General features: G+C 35.9%; 1 protein-coding gene and 1 long non-coding RNA gene across 8 annotated transcripts in view; one reads left to right on the plus strand and one right to left on the minus strand.

Annotated features, from left to right (window-relative positions):
* Positions 1-376: 376 nt before the first annotated feature.
* Positions 377-17,980, minus strand: part of RHAG (Rh associated glycoprotein) — a 78,248-nt gene continuing 60,644 nt past the window's right edge. For all 6 annotated transcript variants that reach the window (XM_077162040.1, XM_077162036.1, XM_077162038.1 and 3 more), the window contains 9 exons: positions 8,719-8,902; positions 7,938-8,088; positions 6,480-6,627; positions 6,051-6,217; positions 4,365-4,502; positions 3,671-3,792; positions 2,168-2,241; positions 1,841-1,914; positions 377-1,085 (listed from right to left, as the gene is read on the minus strand). In XM_077162040.1, coding sequence (XP_077018155.1) covers positions 1,011-1,085; positions 1,841-1,914; positions 2,168-2,241; positions 3,671-3,792; positions 4,365-4,502; positions 6,051-6,217; positions 6,480-6,627; positions 7,938-8,088; positions 8,719-8,882 — 1,113 coding nt within the window. In that variant the 5' untranslated portion in view covers positions 8,883-8,902 and the 3' untranslated portion in view covers positions 377-1,010. The remainder of the gene's footprint in view (positions 1,086-1,840; positions 1,915-2,167; positions 2,242-3,670; positions 3,793-4,364; positions 4,503-6,050; positions 6,218-6,479; positions 6,628-7,937; positions 8,089-8,718; positions 8,903-17,980) is intronic.
* Positions 4,775-17,980, plus strand: part of LOC143684764 (uncharacterized) — a 146,221-nt gene continuing 133,015 nt past the window's right edge. For both annotated transcript variants that reach the window (XR_013176152.1, XR_013176151.1), the window contains exon 1: positions 4,775-4,916. This is a non-coding gene — a long non-coding RNA (uncharacterized LOC143684764). The remainder of the gene's footprint in view (positions 4,917-17,980) is intronic.

Genomic DNA, 17,980 nt, shown 5'->3' on the forward strand with positions numbered 1-17,980 from the left:
TAGTGTAAATCTTAAATTAAATTTTTAAGTTTTAGGGAAAGTTCTATTAATTACAGAAAAAAAGATGATTTCCATCTCAATACTAAGGTACCACCTGGCAAGATTCTAGTACTCAGTGGCAGAAGAAAAATCTTGAATCCTTCAGAGACAAATAAAAGAAAAAATTCATTGATTCCCCTAGAAATGGTTTTATATGATTGTTCCTTGGCTTTTCTGAAAGTGAGTTCTTTAAAAATTATCCTACATCATAAGTGACTTTAACTAGATTTTTCTTAGTAAATATGTGATAAGTAACATGATTTATTTGGATTGAGTTTCAACTATTATGAGGACATTCGTGTGTGTATATGTGCTTGTTACTAAAAGAAGAGCTGGAGACTAATATTTTATTTTATTATAATATTTAATTCATTAAAATTTGTATAAAATAGACTTATCTGAAAGCATTTGAACTCTTCCTGTAAATAGTAAACATGCAAAAGGAATTAAGCATAAGAATATTCAAAGCGAAAACATAATATTAGAGTATTTTAAAAATCAATGAAACCTACCCAGAACATATTACTGCTTTTATACATAGAAACATTAAAATTTTTTTCTTATATAGATTTCTTACAAAGATTGTTGTTTCAGTTTTTTAATATTTGGGATTGAATACTTATCTACATTAAGAAACTGACATGATCAGAAAATGTTAATGTAAAGTATCTCTATTGGCAAAAATACAAAAATATATAGAGAGTATTCAACCCGTACCGACCCTCGGGCAAGGGTGGTCTGGGAGCCCTAGATACAATGCATTTGGTCATGTATTTTATGAGTCACATGTCTTTAAACAAATAATCATTGAAAATCAAGAGATATCACCAAAAGTAAAGATATTTTTACACTGCCTATTTGGGACCTGGGGTCTATTCACTATGGTTCATCTTCTCTTTTGATGCTGCATTTTTGTTCATTTAAACTTATACTAGACAATGGATAAGGAAATTGGAGTACAGAAATGGTATTTAGACTTCAGGTTCCAATTGGTTGTGGTTGTCATGTTCATGGAAGTGATTGTCATGTTCTCTCCACCTAGGAACCTTTAAAGAAAACAAGATTGGGGCACATTATAGAGTTTCTCTCACTGGGCCTGTGAGAACTTACTATTGAAACAAAGGTATTTTCTATAATTATTATCCAAGCTTAGATATAACTGAGAATAAAAATTGCTTGAAGTAGCAAAAAAATAAAAGAACTAAGATATTTATACCATCCACATTGACTACATTCCCTCTTTTCCAAACCTGTTCTCATTGAAAATCCTGCTGAACACACCCAAACATCTGTTACTCTTAAGTCTTGTAGAAAATAATTTGGGAGAAAATGTTATTGGAATGAAGAAGCAGAAACTGGAGGAAAAGAAGTACCTGGTGTTTGCTTCTCATAGACTATCTGTGATAATACCAACCTCTTGATGAGTACTCACTGAGATTCTTCAACCTACTATATTCTATCTGCTTCTGTCTGCTTTGATATACAATATAAAACCTCACACCCATTGCCCAGGATTTCCTATTATTTTTATGAACAGTTTTTTTTTTTTTATTTCTCTCAGAGGAGGAGAAGGGTATTTACCACTTAAATTCTGTATTTCTTCATCTAGTTTCTGCTTTGGAAAATACCATAACTTCTTACGTTATCTGGCTAGACGCATTGTAAATAAATAATGTATACATAAATAGGAAGTCCATCCAATTTCATCACATGGATCCCATAAAGACATCTAAGCTTGAAGTGAGCCAACTTTCACAAGTGGGTCATCATTTACACCCTTGTTTAGCATACTGTACAGTACCTCCCAATAAACAGAATCATCATAGCAGTGCTGGTCAGGTGGCTGTCCCCAGATGGGTAACTTTAGAATTAAACCTGCAAAGGTAGAGGAAAAATAAGGCATTATGATGTAAAAAGGAAAGTCTACTTGCATAGTAATTAAAATACTGTTTTGGTAAAATACTATTTGGTAAATGAAAGTTTATTTAAAAAATACCATTATAAAATCATCTGTTTGCGCTTACATGGTTAAGTTACATGCCAGAAGTTTAGAACATTTTAAGAATTTACCATGTGACATTTCCTAATCATCTATTATGCTGAGAAGTGTTTACTTTTTAATGCTGACCTGTAATCAGTCCTCCAACAACTGCTGTTCCGATGGAAGAACCTAGTGCAGCTGCCTGCATGATTATGGTATTCCTAAGAAACCAAACGAAAAGAATTATGATGCTTTTCTTGACTTGGGCAAAGTTCACCTCCTGTGGGCATGGATGCCTGCCATCTTCAGGTTGAAGTGCAGCATTACACACCAACAAGCAAATAAACATTGCAATTTTTCTTTTCTTTCACATTTTCATTAGCATTTAAATTCTTGGGCAGTATTAAAAAGATCATAGACGCATTTAATCAAGAACCATATTTTGATGTAGCTTTAGGAGTGATAAGAAGAGTTTCATCAGAAAAGGTTTAGTCCTGAAAAAAACATGGTACCAGGTGTGTTCCCCATTTTGATTAATTCAACAAATATTTATTGAGAACTTGGTCTGTGATAGCTTCTCTTCTAGGACAGAGTGATATACAGAACAAACATGGGCTTCCATCTCTCCTTGCCCCATCCCAAAGAAACAATTACAATGAAATTCAAAATGTATCAGTAAGGTCAGAGAAACTAATCTCTTTACCGACACTACAGCTTTCCCATTTCAGTATATAAAGCCTAGCCCATTTCAGCATATATATCTATATGTCAACTTAGAAGCAACTACCCTAAAATGAAATGAGTAAGAATACCTCACAATTTTGGGGATGAAAGAATGTGATAAAAGACTAATGAAATGTATCAGGGTGTTATAGGAGTGACAAATGAACTAGGAATGTAGGAAACTCCATTGATTTTAAATACAATGCCATACTCATTGCAAACAATTAGTAAATAGTTGTTGAAAGATTGAATGAGTGAGTCCAGGAAAGTAAACTTTTGAAAAATTAGCGTTTATTGGTGTTTCAGCCTCATAATTCAAGACAGACAATGTTTTAGAGACATATTTCTTTTTTTCCTTATTTGAGACATTTAAATTTTTCTACTACATAAAAATTGCACAGGTAACACATGATTATTGTAGGAATATTAGAAAACAGAAATGAAGATATGATAAAAAACAATATCCCATAAATTTCACCACTATAAAAATGTAAACTATAAACGTGCATTTTAATAAAAATGTAATCATAGTGTAACACTGATTATTAAATATGGCCTTTTATGTCAGTAAATATAGACATGTATCATAATTTCAATTGCTGCAGAGTATTATACCATACAAATATACTTACTTTAAGTATAGTGCTATAGATCGGATATTAGATTGCTTCTATTATTTCATATTTTTAAAATGCTGTGAGAACACATCTTTTATAAACATCTTGTGGACTTGTCCAATTATTTCTCCAAAATAAATTCTATCCAGAAATGAGATTATTAGGTGAAAGTTTATACAATAAAGGACAATACTTATGAACAGGGGCCTGAATGGCAAAAGACAAAGCTGTCCTGTGATTGGATTGTCTCACAAAGTGAGAAAAAGCATCATCTGAACTTGGGGCCAGGAAAACTCATTCTTTCACTCACGTTTCAGACGCATCCATGGCTACTGCCACAATGCCAGCGAGGCCTCCTATGATGCCAGGTAACCCGTGGAGGCTATGGACCCCACATGTGTCTTGGATCCTCAGTTTAGTAGCCAAAATGGGCTACAATTTTGAAAAGAGAAGTGTTTATTATTTTAATAGACATACAGAGTTCCTGAAAGTAAAAAGACTGTGGAGGGTTAATTTTTTTCTATAGGCAGTTGTCCTATCATATTTTGAAACACTTACGTCAAAGATTCTGAACACACTGGTGGCAAAACTGCCCATTGCAGTCTTTGAAAGATGGGTTTAAACGTGATGATTTCAAGTCCCTCCTCACCTACTGATGATCTGAAACCCCTTAAAAAGAGTACTCAGTACTTACACAAAACAAACAATGACCATAAAACTTCAGTGAAACTGCCCCTGAGATTAACAAGTACTTAAACAGTCAGTTCGTGCTTTTATAAATAACTAATACCAGATTCTTAGCTGCACCCACAAAGAGCAGAAAACTTTGGATCATGGAAATGGGAGCTGTGTTTCTGAAAGGAAGATAAATGTCCCCCAAACAAGGGGAGGCGCTTATAAAATAAAACTTCACAGCTTTGATCTGCTAGTGGGAGAGGAGGAGATGCTTTGTGTGTGTGGGGGGGGAGATTTGAAGTTTGGCTCAGAGCATCTGTCGTACTTACAGTCAGGAACTTGAACCCAAACACGCAGACCATTCCCGCAATGCTACCAATGATCATAGAACCGTATGGGTGAATCGCCATGTCTGCGCAAGTGCCCACTGCAACTCCTCCAGCAAGGGTTGCATTCTGAATGTGAGCCTGTGTGAAGGACGGAAATATGAATGAGGTGAGCTGAACTGAAGCAGAGTACTGAAGGATGGGCGGGGAGTAGGGGGCCAGAGAGTGGGGGGCGGGATTTATAGTTTAGTGTATCCCATGGCATATTCTTCACTTGAAAGAGTTACTGATTTTTTTTAAAAGAGAGTTCTTCTTTACAGAAGACACAGTAAGCCATGGGTAAAGACTAGAAACCGGAAGTTGCCGGAAGCAAGACGTCAATGGGACCGGAAGAGAAGCGAGAGGGCATCACCTTGTAACCGGAAGTATGCGTACAAGCTTAGAAACCCCGAGCGTCGCTGGCAGCTGGCATTCTGCAGCATAATGTTACAGACTTTGAGGAGAAAGTTTCGCTTTGCTGGTGCCTCAATTTTACACTCTCCTAGCCTCAAAACTGTGAGTGAATAAATTCCCGTCAATATAGCCAGGCCATTCTGTGGCCTTTGTCATTACATCCCGACAAACCAAGACAGATATCTTTTTTTCCTAGGGCTCCTTGGTAGTGGATAAGTAATCAGGCTAATAAGACCGCGGCAGGAGGGGTGTGAGGAAATTAAAGGGAGAAGTTCCATTGGCAGGGTAGGAGCCTTTAGAGCAAATATCCTAGCAGTGTTTTGCCTATTTATACTATTCTTGGACCCCGTTTGTGGTTATCTTGAACCAAAGGAGGTCTGTAGCTGTTGTGTATCTTTTAGAGTCTGTGATATTCCAATATTCAAAGAGGGAATGTAGAAACTTTGAAATGTTACACTTGAATTGTTTGTTAAACTTGAAATGTTTGAAATATAAAAAAGAGAGCCCCTTATTTGGTTGCCACCACACTGAGGATACGTGAGGATGGGGAACTGATTTTGGAATTTCCCGTAAAAGTCATATCCTGTCTGTGCTACCTGAGAAGGAGAGGTTATCAGCACTTTTAAAAGAGAACCGCTAAGATGTACATGTTTGATTTTTGCTTTTCATTGTTTTCAATTGTTTCTCCTGAGACAATAGAAAGAGGATTGAAGTAAATGTTCTTTACCATGCTTAAAAATAAACTATTTTTCACCCCCAAGTTAGAAAAGGAATGTGTTTGATCTGTAAATTATTCCTCCTTCACTCCCATTTCTCTAGCTCAGAGGCAAGAAACTTACAACACTAACTTGGGAGGGATATGTTTTTTTTTTTAACTTTTAATTTTGAACTATCCCACTATCTTTTTCTGCTCTTGCAAAGTACTATTTCTTAAAGAAGATTTTCTAAGAATTTGGGGGCAGTTTATTCTATCATTAAAGGACTGCACCTCAAATCTTTGTTTTTTTAAATCTGACTATAATCCCCACTAGACTGTAATTACTTGAGAATGCTTTTTAAATTTGCTAGAGAACTGATTTGATGAGCACATGAGTGAATGAATCATTTTTCTTATTTTCAGAATATTCTCCAAGTGTTGTTTTGCTATCTAAACAGTAATGCATACATGATTGATTCATCTAAGCAACTGTCAGTCTCACTAAGTGAAATTTCCACAAGATTTGATATTGCACTTACCATATCGAGCTTGCCTCGATGCTCCACAAGGCTGGAAAATGCAAAGGCTGTGAGCACACAGGCAGCAAGAGAGAGATATGTATTTACGATGGCCCTATACTGCTTTTCTTCAGCTTCAGCAATGGCAGAATTAAAGCTGGGCCAAAATATCCATAGGAAAAGAGTCCCTGCAGTAAACCACAAAAAGGGTTATTACTTCTGAATATGGAAGGCAGTCCAGGAAAGGCAGTTTGACTTGGGCACGGAGTTATTTCTACTTTTAAATTTAATTATCTAAGCTTCAGTGGAAAGGAGGAACATCAAGTCAGTCTAAATTAAGCAGTCTTCCAATGATATTTCTCCTGAAATGTATTCATACCTATGTTGAAATTAACCTTCCCTTATGCATGTCCAAAAAGACAAGAATCAGGCAAATTTATCTGTACTCACCAATCATTGCAAACAAGTCTGAGTGGTACACAGATTCTTCATTGTCATGCCCCCTTCTCAGGCCAGATCGATATAAGACGCCTGCTACGGCCAAGCCAAAATAGGCCCCAAAGGCATGAATGGTCATTGATGCCCCAGTATCAGAGGCCTAAGGGAGACAAAACACATTGACATAAATAGGGATGAAACTGAATCTTGCTACTAGAAGAAAGTCAATGAAAGACCAGTTTCATTGGTTTTAAACTTTAAGAAAGGCGAGAGGGAAAATAATGTAAGTGAGGGGGAAGATAAAACAGGGCAGTAAAATATACAAACTATATAAGTTTGGCGCCATGCAGAATTGGCTTTTAATCCTGTCTCTGGTATTTCGTTATTATATGAATTTGGACAAGTTACTAAACTCTGAATCTCAGGTTCTGAAAAATGGGGAAATATTTCTCACTTAATGTGGTTGTAATGAGACTTAGATGTGCCCATGTTTGTAAAGTACTATGGTCCTTATTGGGAAGTCATACATTTTTAGGTTATTTCTCCAGGTCAAGCAAAGTCTCAGTGAAAATATTGTATACTACATTTGATACTAAATAAAGATGATTTGCATTCCCTTGACGTTGCATATTTAAAGCTCACTTAATTGCAGCTCAAAGACTTGAAGCATCAAAAAACCAGAGTTTTCCCTCTGCTTACTGTATAATGACACAAAAACCATCTGAGGTCCAAGATTCATTTGGAGAAAGATATTTTAGGTCATTGTTTAGGTTGCAGTATGGATATTTGGCCCAGTTTTGTTCATTTGGTGCCTGTCCAGGACTGTTTTGTATCTGTCTCCACCACTAAACTGTAAGCTATATAAATACAAGGACCATAACTATTTTGTTCATGACTGAATCACCAACATATGACAGCTAGAAAATTGTCAAAAATATTTGCTCTTTAATTAAATGTTTAATAGAGGAATAAGCAAAATATTGGAGCATGCCTGGAAGTATTCTGTTTATGAAAGAATCAGTGAGATTTTCATGAGGGAGAAGAAATTTGTTCTGGATTTCAGTTGAAATATAAAAATTTCAGCTACCTAATAGTTGAAATGTAAATAGTAATTTATCAGTAGGGTGTTATGAAAAGAGTTGTAGGGTAGAAATATCACAATTTGAATACAGATCCAGGAAAGTCATCTAATGTCCGTGCTAATAGCTTCTTTGTCTGTAAATGGCAACAACAATAATACCTACCTTTAGAGTATTGTGAAGATGAAAGTATTTGTAAAACCCTGGTTTATAATAGGCACTTAGGCACTCAATAATTGATGGCTATTATTATTACTTGTTATGGAATCACTCCCACAAAGCTTTAAACCCTGGTATCAGGCAGGGCTTTGTTCATGATAGGGTAGACAGTCTGCATTGTGGAGTTAACTTATGCCCAAAGCTAAGTAAGTATAAATCCTCTAAGCCTTACCTTAAATATCTCACCAACAAGATATTCATTGCCAGCAAAGACAGCAATTTCTATAACTGTCATGATTAACATTTGGATTGGACTTGTTTTCCCCAAGACAGCTCCAAAAGAAATCAAAACTGTGGCTGTGCTGAAATCTGCATTTATCATGCTGAAGAAAAAAGAAAGAATAAAATGAAGAATAATGCACATCTGAAATAAAACTGAGCTATAATGAATCTTAACCACAGTTCAAGACCCCACTCCCCATCAATTCCAGTCAGCTTTGCCCAGGATTACTCTTACCCCTCCTATTTCTTTGCCCCACTTCTCTCCCCCTCACCATAAAATTCCTTAGTTGCTCTAAACATTTCCTTTATTTTAATTTACCTGTCCTTTATCTCTTTTTCAGGATCTTACCTATTTTTGTTGATCTGACAAATGCATTGTTTCCTAGAGTGATGGTTTGTTGTTATACAACAAAAAGAATGTTTAATTTCAAAAACAATCTTAGAAAAATAATTAAAAGGGATTTTTTTTCCCCTGTAGCTGAGAAGGAAGGAATAATTATTTTATGAAAGGGGATTTCTTGTACTCTTAAACTCAAATCCGAGATATCATGGGCATAAATGTATGGTGCCGCTCAGTGGAGCAAAGCATTGATTTAGATCCTTGGATATCGACAACCTTCTGTTGCCTAATGGAGACATTTTGCCAGCTGGTTCAGAGACCAAATGACAAGGGACTAAGCAGAATAAAAATTGTTTTGAAAATACAGTGCTTGGAAATAAGGGATGCTCACTTTTTTATTCCAATGTGAATTTTCTGTCCATGGCTGTGCAGGATTCCCTGTACAATTGTTCCCCATTGGAGGCCAAGAGCAGCAATGAGTAGGTTGATGCCCACACTGCTGAAACCATATTTTTTCAGGAAGGTCATGAGGAAGCCAAACCCAAAGAATATCATAACGTGCACATCTTGGAACACTGGAAAAGAGCAGAGAAAAAAAAATCTGCACTAGGGGAACACTAAGAAGGTATTGTATCATAGTATATCCCATGTATTAAATGCTACCTGGTATAAAAATGCTGCAAAAGGAAAACATTAACCTGGAGGCAAAAGACTGGATTCTAGTACCAATGTGGCTACTTAACAGCCATGATACCTTGGGCAAGTTATTCTGTATTTGAGCCTTCTCCTAGTATACTGAATACCAGTGTGACTTTGATCCCTTCCTGAAGAAGTTTTCATTACTTTCCACCAGAGGAAATCTTTGCAAAGCACAGTTCAAGTATTACCTTCTCTTACAAACTTTCCCAAAGCTATTAGGGAAAGGTAAATGTTTGCTTGTCTTTCATACACTTTTTTGTATATAACCTCCCCTTTAAATTAGTCACTCTGTATTAGCATATATTTAATGGGCATCACAGTGTAATTGTTAGTTAATTGATAAAGCATGCATTTCCTGTTTTAGATTGTGAATTTCTTGATAAAGAGATTAAGTTACATGTATTTTTTTGCTCCTCCTGAATTTGTTGTGATGATCTGCATATTGGAAATGAGGCAATAAATATTTGATGGATGAATGAGCATGTGAATGAGTCACTGACTCCACTCTAAGATGGGGATAACATACCAGTCTTGGAACTTTCACAAGTCATTATTTGCGTCAAATGGAATAATGTCTTTATTAGCACTTTGTAAACCATGAAACACCAAACAAACCTAAGGAAGGATTTTATCCTCTTGAGGAAAGAATACTTGACTTGGTATCACAATTCTTGGGCTTAGGTACCCCCTTTTCTTATGTGATCTTGGATAAATCACTTATTCTCTATGAACTTCAGTTTTCATCTATAAGATTGAAAAGGTCTTATTTCACAGGGTAGCTCTAAGTGGGACAACCTATGTGGGAGTACTTGTATGCGTAAAACACTATACAAATAAAATGGATGATCAAATGTGAGTATGAAAACACAAGTTCTTCCCTCAAAAAATTTACAGTTTACTTGGTGAGATATATACTTGGTTTGAATGTATGAAGTTTCAATTTTTAATAGGTTGAAAATGGTCGACTATGGGCAATTTCATAGGCTCATACTAATAGATACACAGAGAAAATTGAGATCAAACTGGGAACAAATACAAAACAAGAAAGAGAAATGAAAACATTTAGTGTTCAGTTAGCATTAAGCACTGTAGACAGAGGTTTAAATGGAAATATGCAGGATGGAGGACACGCCTAGAAAATACCACCAGAGGAAACTGACAGAGGCCAATTAATTTGTCCAAAGGGTGGATTCAGGATTTGAATTCAGGCCTGACTCCATTGATATCTCCATTTATTCAGCACTGTAGAGGTGCAAAGTTAAACATGATAGATTTCTAGCTTCCCAGATACTCAGAGACATGTTATTATTCTTTGGCTCCTCTCTGCTGTATTATATCTTCAGCCTCAGGAGATAGTGTATTTGATGGTGGTAGGCTATGGGTCTTTACCCAGTACTACTGTAGTGGACACTATGATGCACTGCGCAGTTAACCTTTCAGGATTAAAAGATTTATTCCTCCCATTTACCCCAGCTGTTAAGAGTGCTGCCAGATGACAGTCCTCCACTCTCAATCCTTTCTGGAAATGGCCTTCTCTTGCTCAGGGTCACACTCCTTCCCAAGTTTTGTCTACATCCGATGACTGATTCACACAGATTTCTCCTTGCTTCATGAAAGGACTACACTGAATCCAAGTTTCAGAGCTTCCCGTAGGGTCGGACTTTTATTTACTAACTTTGATTTTAATAAACCTTCCTGGAATTGAATTTAAACCTCTTTAAAGGAAGTTTTGGATTAGATGAAGTCCAAATCATCTTCTAGGTGTATCATTTGTCTTATTTATACATTTTGTTTTGTTTTTAAATTAGGAAATTAAGAATCAGAGAAGTTAGGTGTTTTGTCACAAAGCTAGAATAAAAGTCAGTATCTGGTTTTACTGACTTGACGTTATTTTTACTACACCAATTTGTTTTCCTAAATATTCTTTTATCTTAGAATACTCTTGTTTTTCCTGTAATCCACAGATTTTAAAATATTCAGTAATCACCCATTTTAAAAATAGTTTTATCTAATTTTGTAATGTCTTTGGGAATAATTCTTCATATTCTTTCCCTCTTTCCCTTTAAGAGAAGGCATTTTATATGACGGGAGGAATTTCATGTCTTAACTGTCCAGTGTTTTTCCTCTGTTCTAATGTTTGCTATTGTTTTTCACCACAAGAGGGCTTAAGCACCTCACCTATTAGTTAAGTTGCTAAAGAGACCTTAGAAACTTTTTAAAGCTCTTGACAGATAATGATTCTGTATAGAAGGTGTGGATATAAGGTTTATAAACAATTAGGATTATATATTATCTTTCATTTAGCTTTTAGAATTTGAGTACGACGGGAAGAGGAATAAGGTGTGAGGAGAGCAGAGAAAGGGCTATGAATTTAAGTCTGTGGTGCAAGACTCTGCTATTAAAGGACGAAGGTATCCTTTTTTTTTGTAGAAAAAAAGTGATTTCTTTAGTGGTTTGAACTTTGGGACGTCTTCCTACAGATTTAAGGGTTACCAAATGGTAGTCTAAATCCGAAATTCAGACATGGGGTGATTTTTAGTCCTCCCACCCCCTTTCAGGACATTTGAGAGTGTCTTGGAGACATGTTTTGTTGTCACCATTAGGGGGCGAGGGGAAGGTGTTGCTATTAGTGGGTAGAGGCCAGGGATGTTGCTAAATAACCCATTGTACAAGACAGTTTTTCCACAACTAAAGATTACCTGGTTCAAAGTGTTACTAGTGCCACTGTTCAGAAATCCTGGTTTAAATATAACAATGCCTTTAATTATTCAGCCTGCTATAGAATTTTCCTTTTTTCTGAAAATTCTAGATGAAAGGGGAAAATACTGGCTTGATATACTTAGTACTTTCAATGCCCACTAGCACAGCAAATTTCAGATTCTGTTTTGATCTAACATAGAAATGGAAGATCTCCAGGTTCCCAATTCTTCCTTGCTTCTTACTGCTGCCCCTTAAAACCATAGTAACTCTGTTTTAATTTCAAGTTTTCTTGAAAATTTCTAAACAGAAAACAAATGGAGATATGAAAGTGGAAAAAAATTAGGTATTAAAATCTTACAGTATAATTACATTTCTGGTCTCCCTGACTGAGATGAGTTTGTGCCCTTCACATTTGGGGAAAGACTCATACTGATTAAGAACACTGCTTAGGTCTGTGACAGTTAGTAACTCATGTTTCATTTTTTGTTCTTTACCAGCTCTGTGCCCTTGGGTAGCACACAAATCGCTCTGAACTTCCTCATTTGTAAAATGGGAATAATCCTCATAAGTTTCCATGAGGTCAAAGACTTTGTTATGTTGCTCTCCTAATGTGTTAGTACCTGGGACGAGGTGCATGTTAAATAAATACTTACTGAATAAATATGTAAACCCTGGTACCTGCATAATACCCAGTAAGACTTTATGTTTTAGTATTGGTATGTATTAAGAAGATGATCACATTCAGGTTTGATATTAAAGTATGCCGTAGTTTTTCACCATTTTCAAATAGCCACCCTGTTTCTTTTCCTATTAGTTGATGATGTGCTGAAAAACCCCATTTCATCAGCATCTTAAAGAAATGAGTCATCTAAATATATGAGGCCTCACTTTAATCCCACGGTACCTTATCTGGAACCTTTAGCAATTGCTCTGAACTCTGCAATTTGTTCAGAATATAGGAAATTAAGATCACTCATCTTATTGTTTTCACTGGGGAAACTTATTATCCCACAAAGAATATATTTTTGATCTTTTAAAGCTGATTGATGCCAATGGTGGCAAAAGTATATTTTCACAAATCTGTTGGAGATTCCATAATCACATGTGTAGCCTAAATTCTTAACTAATAGAGGACAGCCATTACAATGTAGCAGGTTAAAGTAAAGATTTTGTATTGGGGTTGGAATCCCACTGCACTCTTTTACTTACTAAACATTTGACCTTGGGCAGATTGCTTAATTTCTCTAAATCCCCGCATTATCATAGGCGTCTCTTCTTAATATCTATACTAAGGGTTGTTTTGAGGATTAACTGATGAATACAGAGTTAGTACAATGCCTGGAACACAGTAAGCATTTATTAATAGTAACTTTTGTTATGATTCAAAATTTGTGCTAGATTTGCTTCTAAAAAAGGATTTGGATTTGAAGTTGGGATCCAGAGCCTGTATTGTCATCGTCATCATCATCATCATTGTCATCGTTGTCGTTACCACCACCACTACCACCACCACAGTCCTTTTCATTAATATAGTGTTGTGTTAGATTTAGTTGTCAACTTGGCCAGGTGAGCATACCTAGCCTTGTTACTGCGGACATAAGCCAATGGTACTTGAACCTTATCTGTTGCTAATTACATCTGCAGTCGGCTAGGAGACATGTCTGCTGCAATGAGTGACGTTTGACTTAATTGGCTGGTGCTTAAATGAGAGAACGCAACGTAGCACAGCTAAGCAGCTCGGCATTCCTCACCTCAGCACTTGCAGCTCAGCCCAGGCCTTTGGAGATGGAGAAAGAAATCACCCCGGGGAAAGCTGTTGGAACCCAGGGGCCTGGAGAGAAGACCAGCAGAGACCATCTTGTGCCTTCCACGGAAGAAAGAACCTCAGTGGAAAGTTAGCTGCCTTTCCTCTGAAGAACCAACAAAATAAATCCCCTTTTATTAAAAGCCAATCCGTCTCTGGTGTGTTGCATTCCGGCAGCTAGCAAACTAGAACAAGCGTGATTTCTTTTATTTTCTTATTATTTTTCTATTATTTTTCCAATTTATCATCCAGTAGGATAACTTGCAATCCCTGAGAACTCAACATGTTAAAATTCAAATTATTATTCCAACTCATACTCTACCACCAAAGAAAAAACAAAGTGAAACAAAACCTTCCTATTTCCTATAGATGTGTGCTGCCTAGAATGCCTTCCCCACCCCATACCTAATACCTCTTTGCGTGACAGAAATTATAGACACTCTTCAAGAACCAGATTCTCTACCCATTATTAGTGGATCCAGCTGTAACATTGTGCATAATATTTCATTGTGTTTTTGTGTTTATTTCTTTCATTTATTCAAATAGGCTATTGAACAGACAATGTCAGCCAGGCACTCTTTCAGGACAAAGTGAATGTCAAGGTCTGAAGGTAGAAGTCATAAGGTAGTTTGTACCTATAGAACTTAGCAGAAAGTCTGGCACCTGTACTTGTTCAGAAAATGGTTCAGTCCATCATGATTAAATGGATCCCTGGTGAGGGCCAATGAGAAATCGTTTAATTGGCACTATGGCTCTTATTCAGAAAAATTGTATCTCTAAACAAGTAGTGGAAAAGTGCTCAGCCCATTCTTTGATTAGAGAGTGGTTGGTGTCCTTGTTTTCTTTGCTAATGATTTAGAGATGACAAGGTAATTTGCCATACCTATTTGCCCAGCGAGTTCCAGTCTTTTGAACCATTGAGGTTATATTCTGAATTCATCTTTTCTCAGAGGATGTCATTCTGAGGTTAGTATCTTCCCTCCAGTGACTCAGATATTTCAATTTGATGTATTTCATATACATAAAAGTAATAGTATAATGAACCTATGCACTCTGTATGTGTATTATCACTTGATAGTGTTTTCCGTATTTGTGCACTCTCTCTCGCTATAGCATGGCTCTCCTAAGCAAAGAGACATTAGCCTATAAACCACAATATCATATCATCTCTGAGAAATATAACATCGATACAATATTGTCTAATATAGAATTTGCATTCAAATTTCCTCAACTATCCTTTTAAGGAATTTTTTGATACCATGTCCAGTCATTCTCTAGGTATTTCCTTTGTCATGTCTTTAGATTCCTTCAATTTGGAGTAATTCCCTCACATGTTTTGTTTCTGTTGTTGTTTTGTCTTTTATGTAAAAGGTACCACAATCTGGATTGCTTTATTATTTCGTTATGATTAAAATCAGACTAAATATTTTTGATGAGACAATTATATAGGTGATATTGTGTATTTCCCATTGCATCACATCAAGGGGCACGTATTTTGTCTCAATATTGGCGATGCTAAGTTTGATCACTTGGGTAAGACTGTGCAGTCAGATCTCTTTGGCATAACTGTACCTTTTTTATCTTTGTAAGGAACAATCTCTGGAGTGATAGTTTGTAATCACATGACTTTCCTGTTCTCCCAAACTTTTCACCTAATGGTTTTAACATCCATTGATGATCCTTGCTGAAATACAGTTGTTACATTGGTAATAGCAAAATTTTAAATGTCTGTATGTATTATTCTTTTTATATTTATTAGTCAGCATTCTTCTGTTAAGAGTTCTCCTTCTTTCTCCTCTTGCCCCTTTTATTTAATATTTTGATGGGCTCTGAATCCTTTTTAAAAAATATTTCAATGTGTTTTGATCCATTACCATCATATCATTATTTTTGTTTTTTGGTTTTTTTGCATGGGTAGGCACCCATTATTGTTTTTAATGTACCAGTTCTCTTTAATTTGACTTCTGGTACCCCTTCAATCAGGATCCTGTCTCCTTTTAGCATGTCCTCATGAGTCTTTAAGCGCTTTTTACCTTGTGCTATTTTTGTCCAGACCTGGAATCAGCAGTTTCTCCAAGGAGTCTGTGAGTCGGGAATAATATTAGAAACCAAGATTTGGGTTCTAGTTATGTCCATTGCTTCCAGTCCTTTTAGGTAGACACAAGTATTCAGTTCAAATCCAATACGTAGTTTTGGGTGTTAGCTTATAAACTATAGACAGTATTTGTTAATTCAAGCATTGTAACAATCCCAGGTAATACTTATAATGGCAGGAAACAATTTCTTAGGAATAGTTTACTTTGCACAAATTCGTTACCTTTTTTCCTATAATATATATCTAGGTTTGCTGAGTCATTTGATGGTAAAAAGACTGGATAATATCTGAATAATGTAGGGACAGATTTTTAAATCTATATTTCAAAAATAAATCATTTTACTGAAAAGTTTGGAAATTCATAAAATAATTTTTAGCACTTTATAGATTCATTTCCGGTTTACCTACAGGTTCTGTGGTTCTCAGTGTGATCCTCAGACCTCTAGAGATCCTTGAGACTCTTTTGGAAAGTCTGAGAGGTTAAAATTATTTTCATGATAATTCTGAGGTATTATTTGCCTTTTTCTCTATAGTGGTATTTCCACAGATGATGCAAAAGTAATTGTATGCAAAATTGCTGGTGCCTTAACATGAATCAAAGCAGTGGCACCAAAGTGTACTAGAACTCTTGGTATTTTTTAGCACAACACACTTGCAGGGAAAAGAAGGTAATTTCAAATAAGATTTCCTTGATGAAGTAGTAAAACTTATAGTTTTATTTGTTATTGACCCTCTCATACATGTCTTTTTACTATTCTGTATGAATCTGTATGCTGAAATGCAGATACACGTAAAGCACTGTCACTGCTTCTGAAATGTTTTGGTGAGTTGTATGAACAACTTTTTCATGGAACTCCACTTTTACTTGCTAGAATAACTGATGATAAATTATGGTTTTTCAGACTTGAGTACTAGGTAGACATTTTCTAAAAAATGAATGAAGGGTGCCTATATTGTTTCAGTGAAAACAATTGATATTATTTGTTGCCATTGACACGATTTGCATTTTTAAGAAAAAATTAGAATTTGGGGAAATTTATATCTGCCACCATGAGCTTAATAGCTTTCCAATATGTCACAAGATTCTCTGGTGAGATAAGATTTTTTTTAGTATTATATGATGAAATGTACTAACATATAGAAGATTTGCACAACTGAGTGAATTGATATTTTTCAAGTACTACAAAATCACGCATGGACAAAGATACATTCTAAGTGCAAGATAGAACAATGGACTTTAACAGAGTAAAAAAGTTTATTGATATGGCTTTAGTGTCCTTCAGGTATTTGTAGAATCTCTCATACCAGGTAGAGTCTTCATAGGGCTCTCTCCTTAAGTTCTAATGTTCTTTGGACAGTTTACGTGTTAGCAAGTGTTAGTTGGCAGTCATGGTCAAGCTTTCAGCCCTTGTTAGATTATTTGCCTCAGTAGAGAGACTGATACTTTGCAAGGTGCAATGAAACCTAAAAGTCGTAGGGTAGACTGAGTTTTTCAAATGAAAATCTCTAGAGTAATTCATGCCATGAAACATAAAATTCAGGCATGCCACACACTTCCCTAGTTTTGCCCAGGATTGTATAGCATCTTTCCTTTCTCTTCTCTTCAGGAAAGCATATTAAAATGTCAGTCAGAGAGAGGGTTGATATTTTAGGTAAAATCTTGTATCTGTTTTAATTGTCTTAAAAATAAATTAATGGCCTACTTTATACTTACTGGTGAAAAGCTCATAACTTACATCACATTGCAATTGAGAACTGTAATAAAGCACTGTGAACTTCTTTGACTGGCCTTGAGTCCCTGCACTTGGCTCAGTGCATGGCACTAAGTAGGCATCCAAAGGTGTTTGTTGATTTGATTTGAATATTGTTTCCTCATAGTGACTATAAATAATCTTCCCTCTATTGACTTCTAAGTTTTGTGTAAGTCAATTCTTTGAAATATAAGAAAGCAAAGTATTTATGTACAACATAAATGTTATATTTATGTATTACGTATAAATATGATGTTTCTCAGGTTATTCTACGAAATATTTTTGATCAGAGATAATGTAGCTGAACTGGTACATCACTACTAGCCTGAGCTTTAGTTCTTAAGAGCGGCCTTGCAGGAGGGAGAACTTTTAATTGTGTGTAGACTGCGTTACGGACATTTTGAATGAATGAAGACTGACTTCTACATAAAGTTCCACTTTCTATTCTTAATGCCCTTCTTCTCGGTCTCCAGTGGCCTGCTACATTTGAATTAGACCCAGGCCCCCAACCCCATCCAAGCGTCACTGCCTGTATGGGTGGGGAAAGAGGTCATGGTGCTGTTTCTGTGTGTGTTGGCTGTTTATAAGTAAGAAACTTGTGTTG

Source organism: Tamandua tetradactyla, chromosome 5 (genome assembly GCF_023851605.1).
Source record: "Tamandua tetradactyla isolate mTamTet1 chromosome 5, mTamTet1.pri, whole genome shotgun sequence".
NCBI classification, from domain to species: domain Eukaryota; kingdom Metazoa; phylum Chordata; class Mammalia; order Pilosa; family Myrmecophagidae; genus Tamandua; species Tamandua tetradactyla.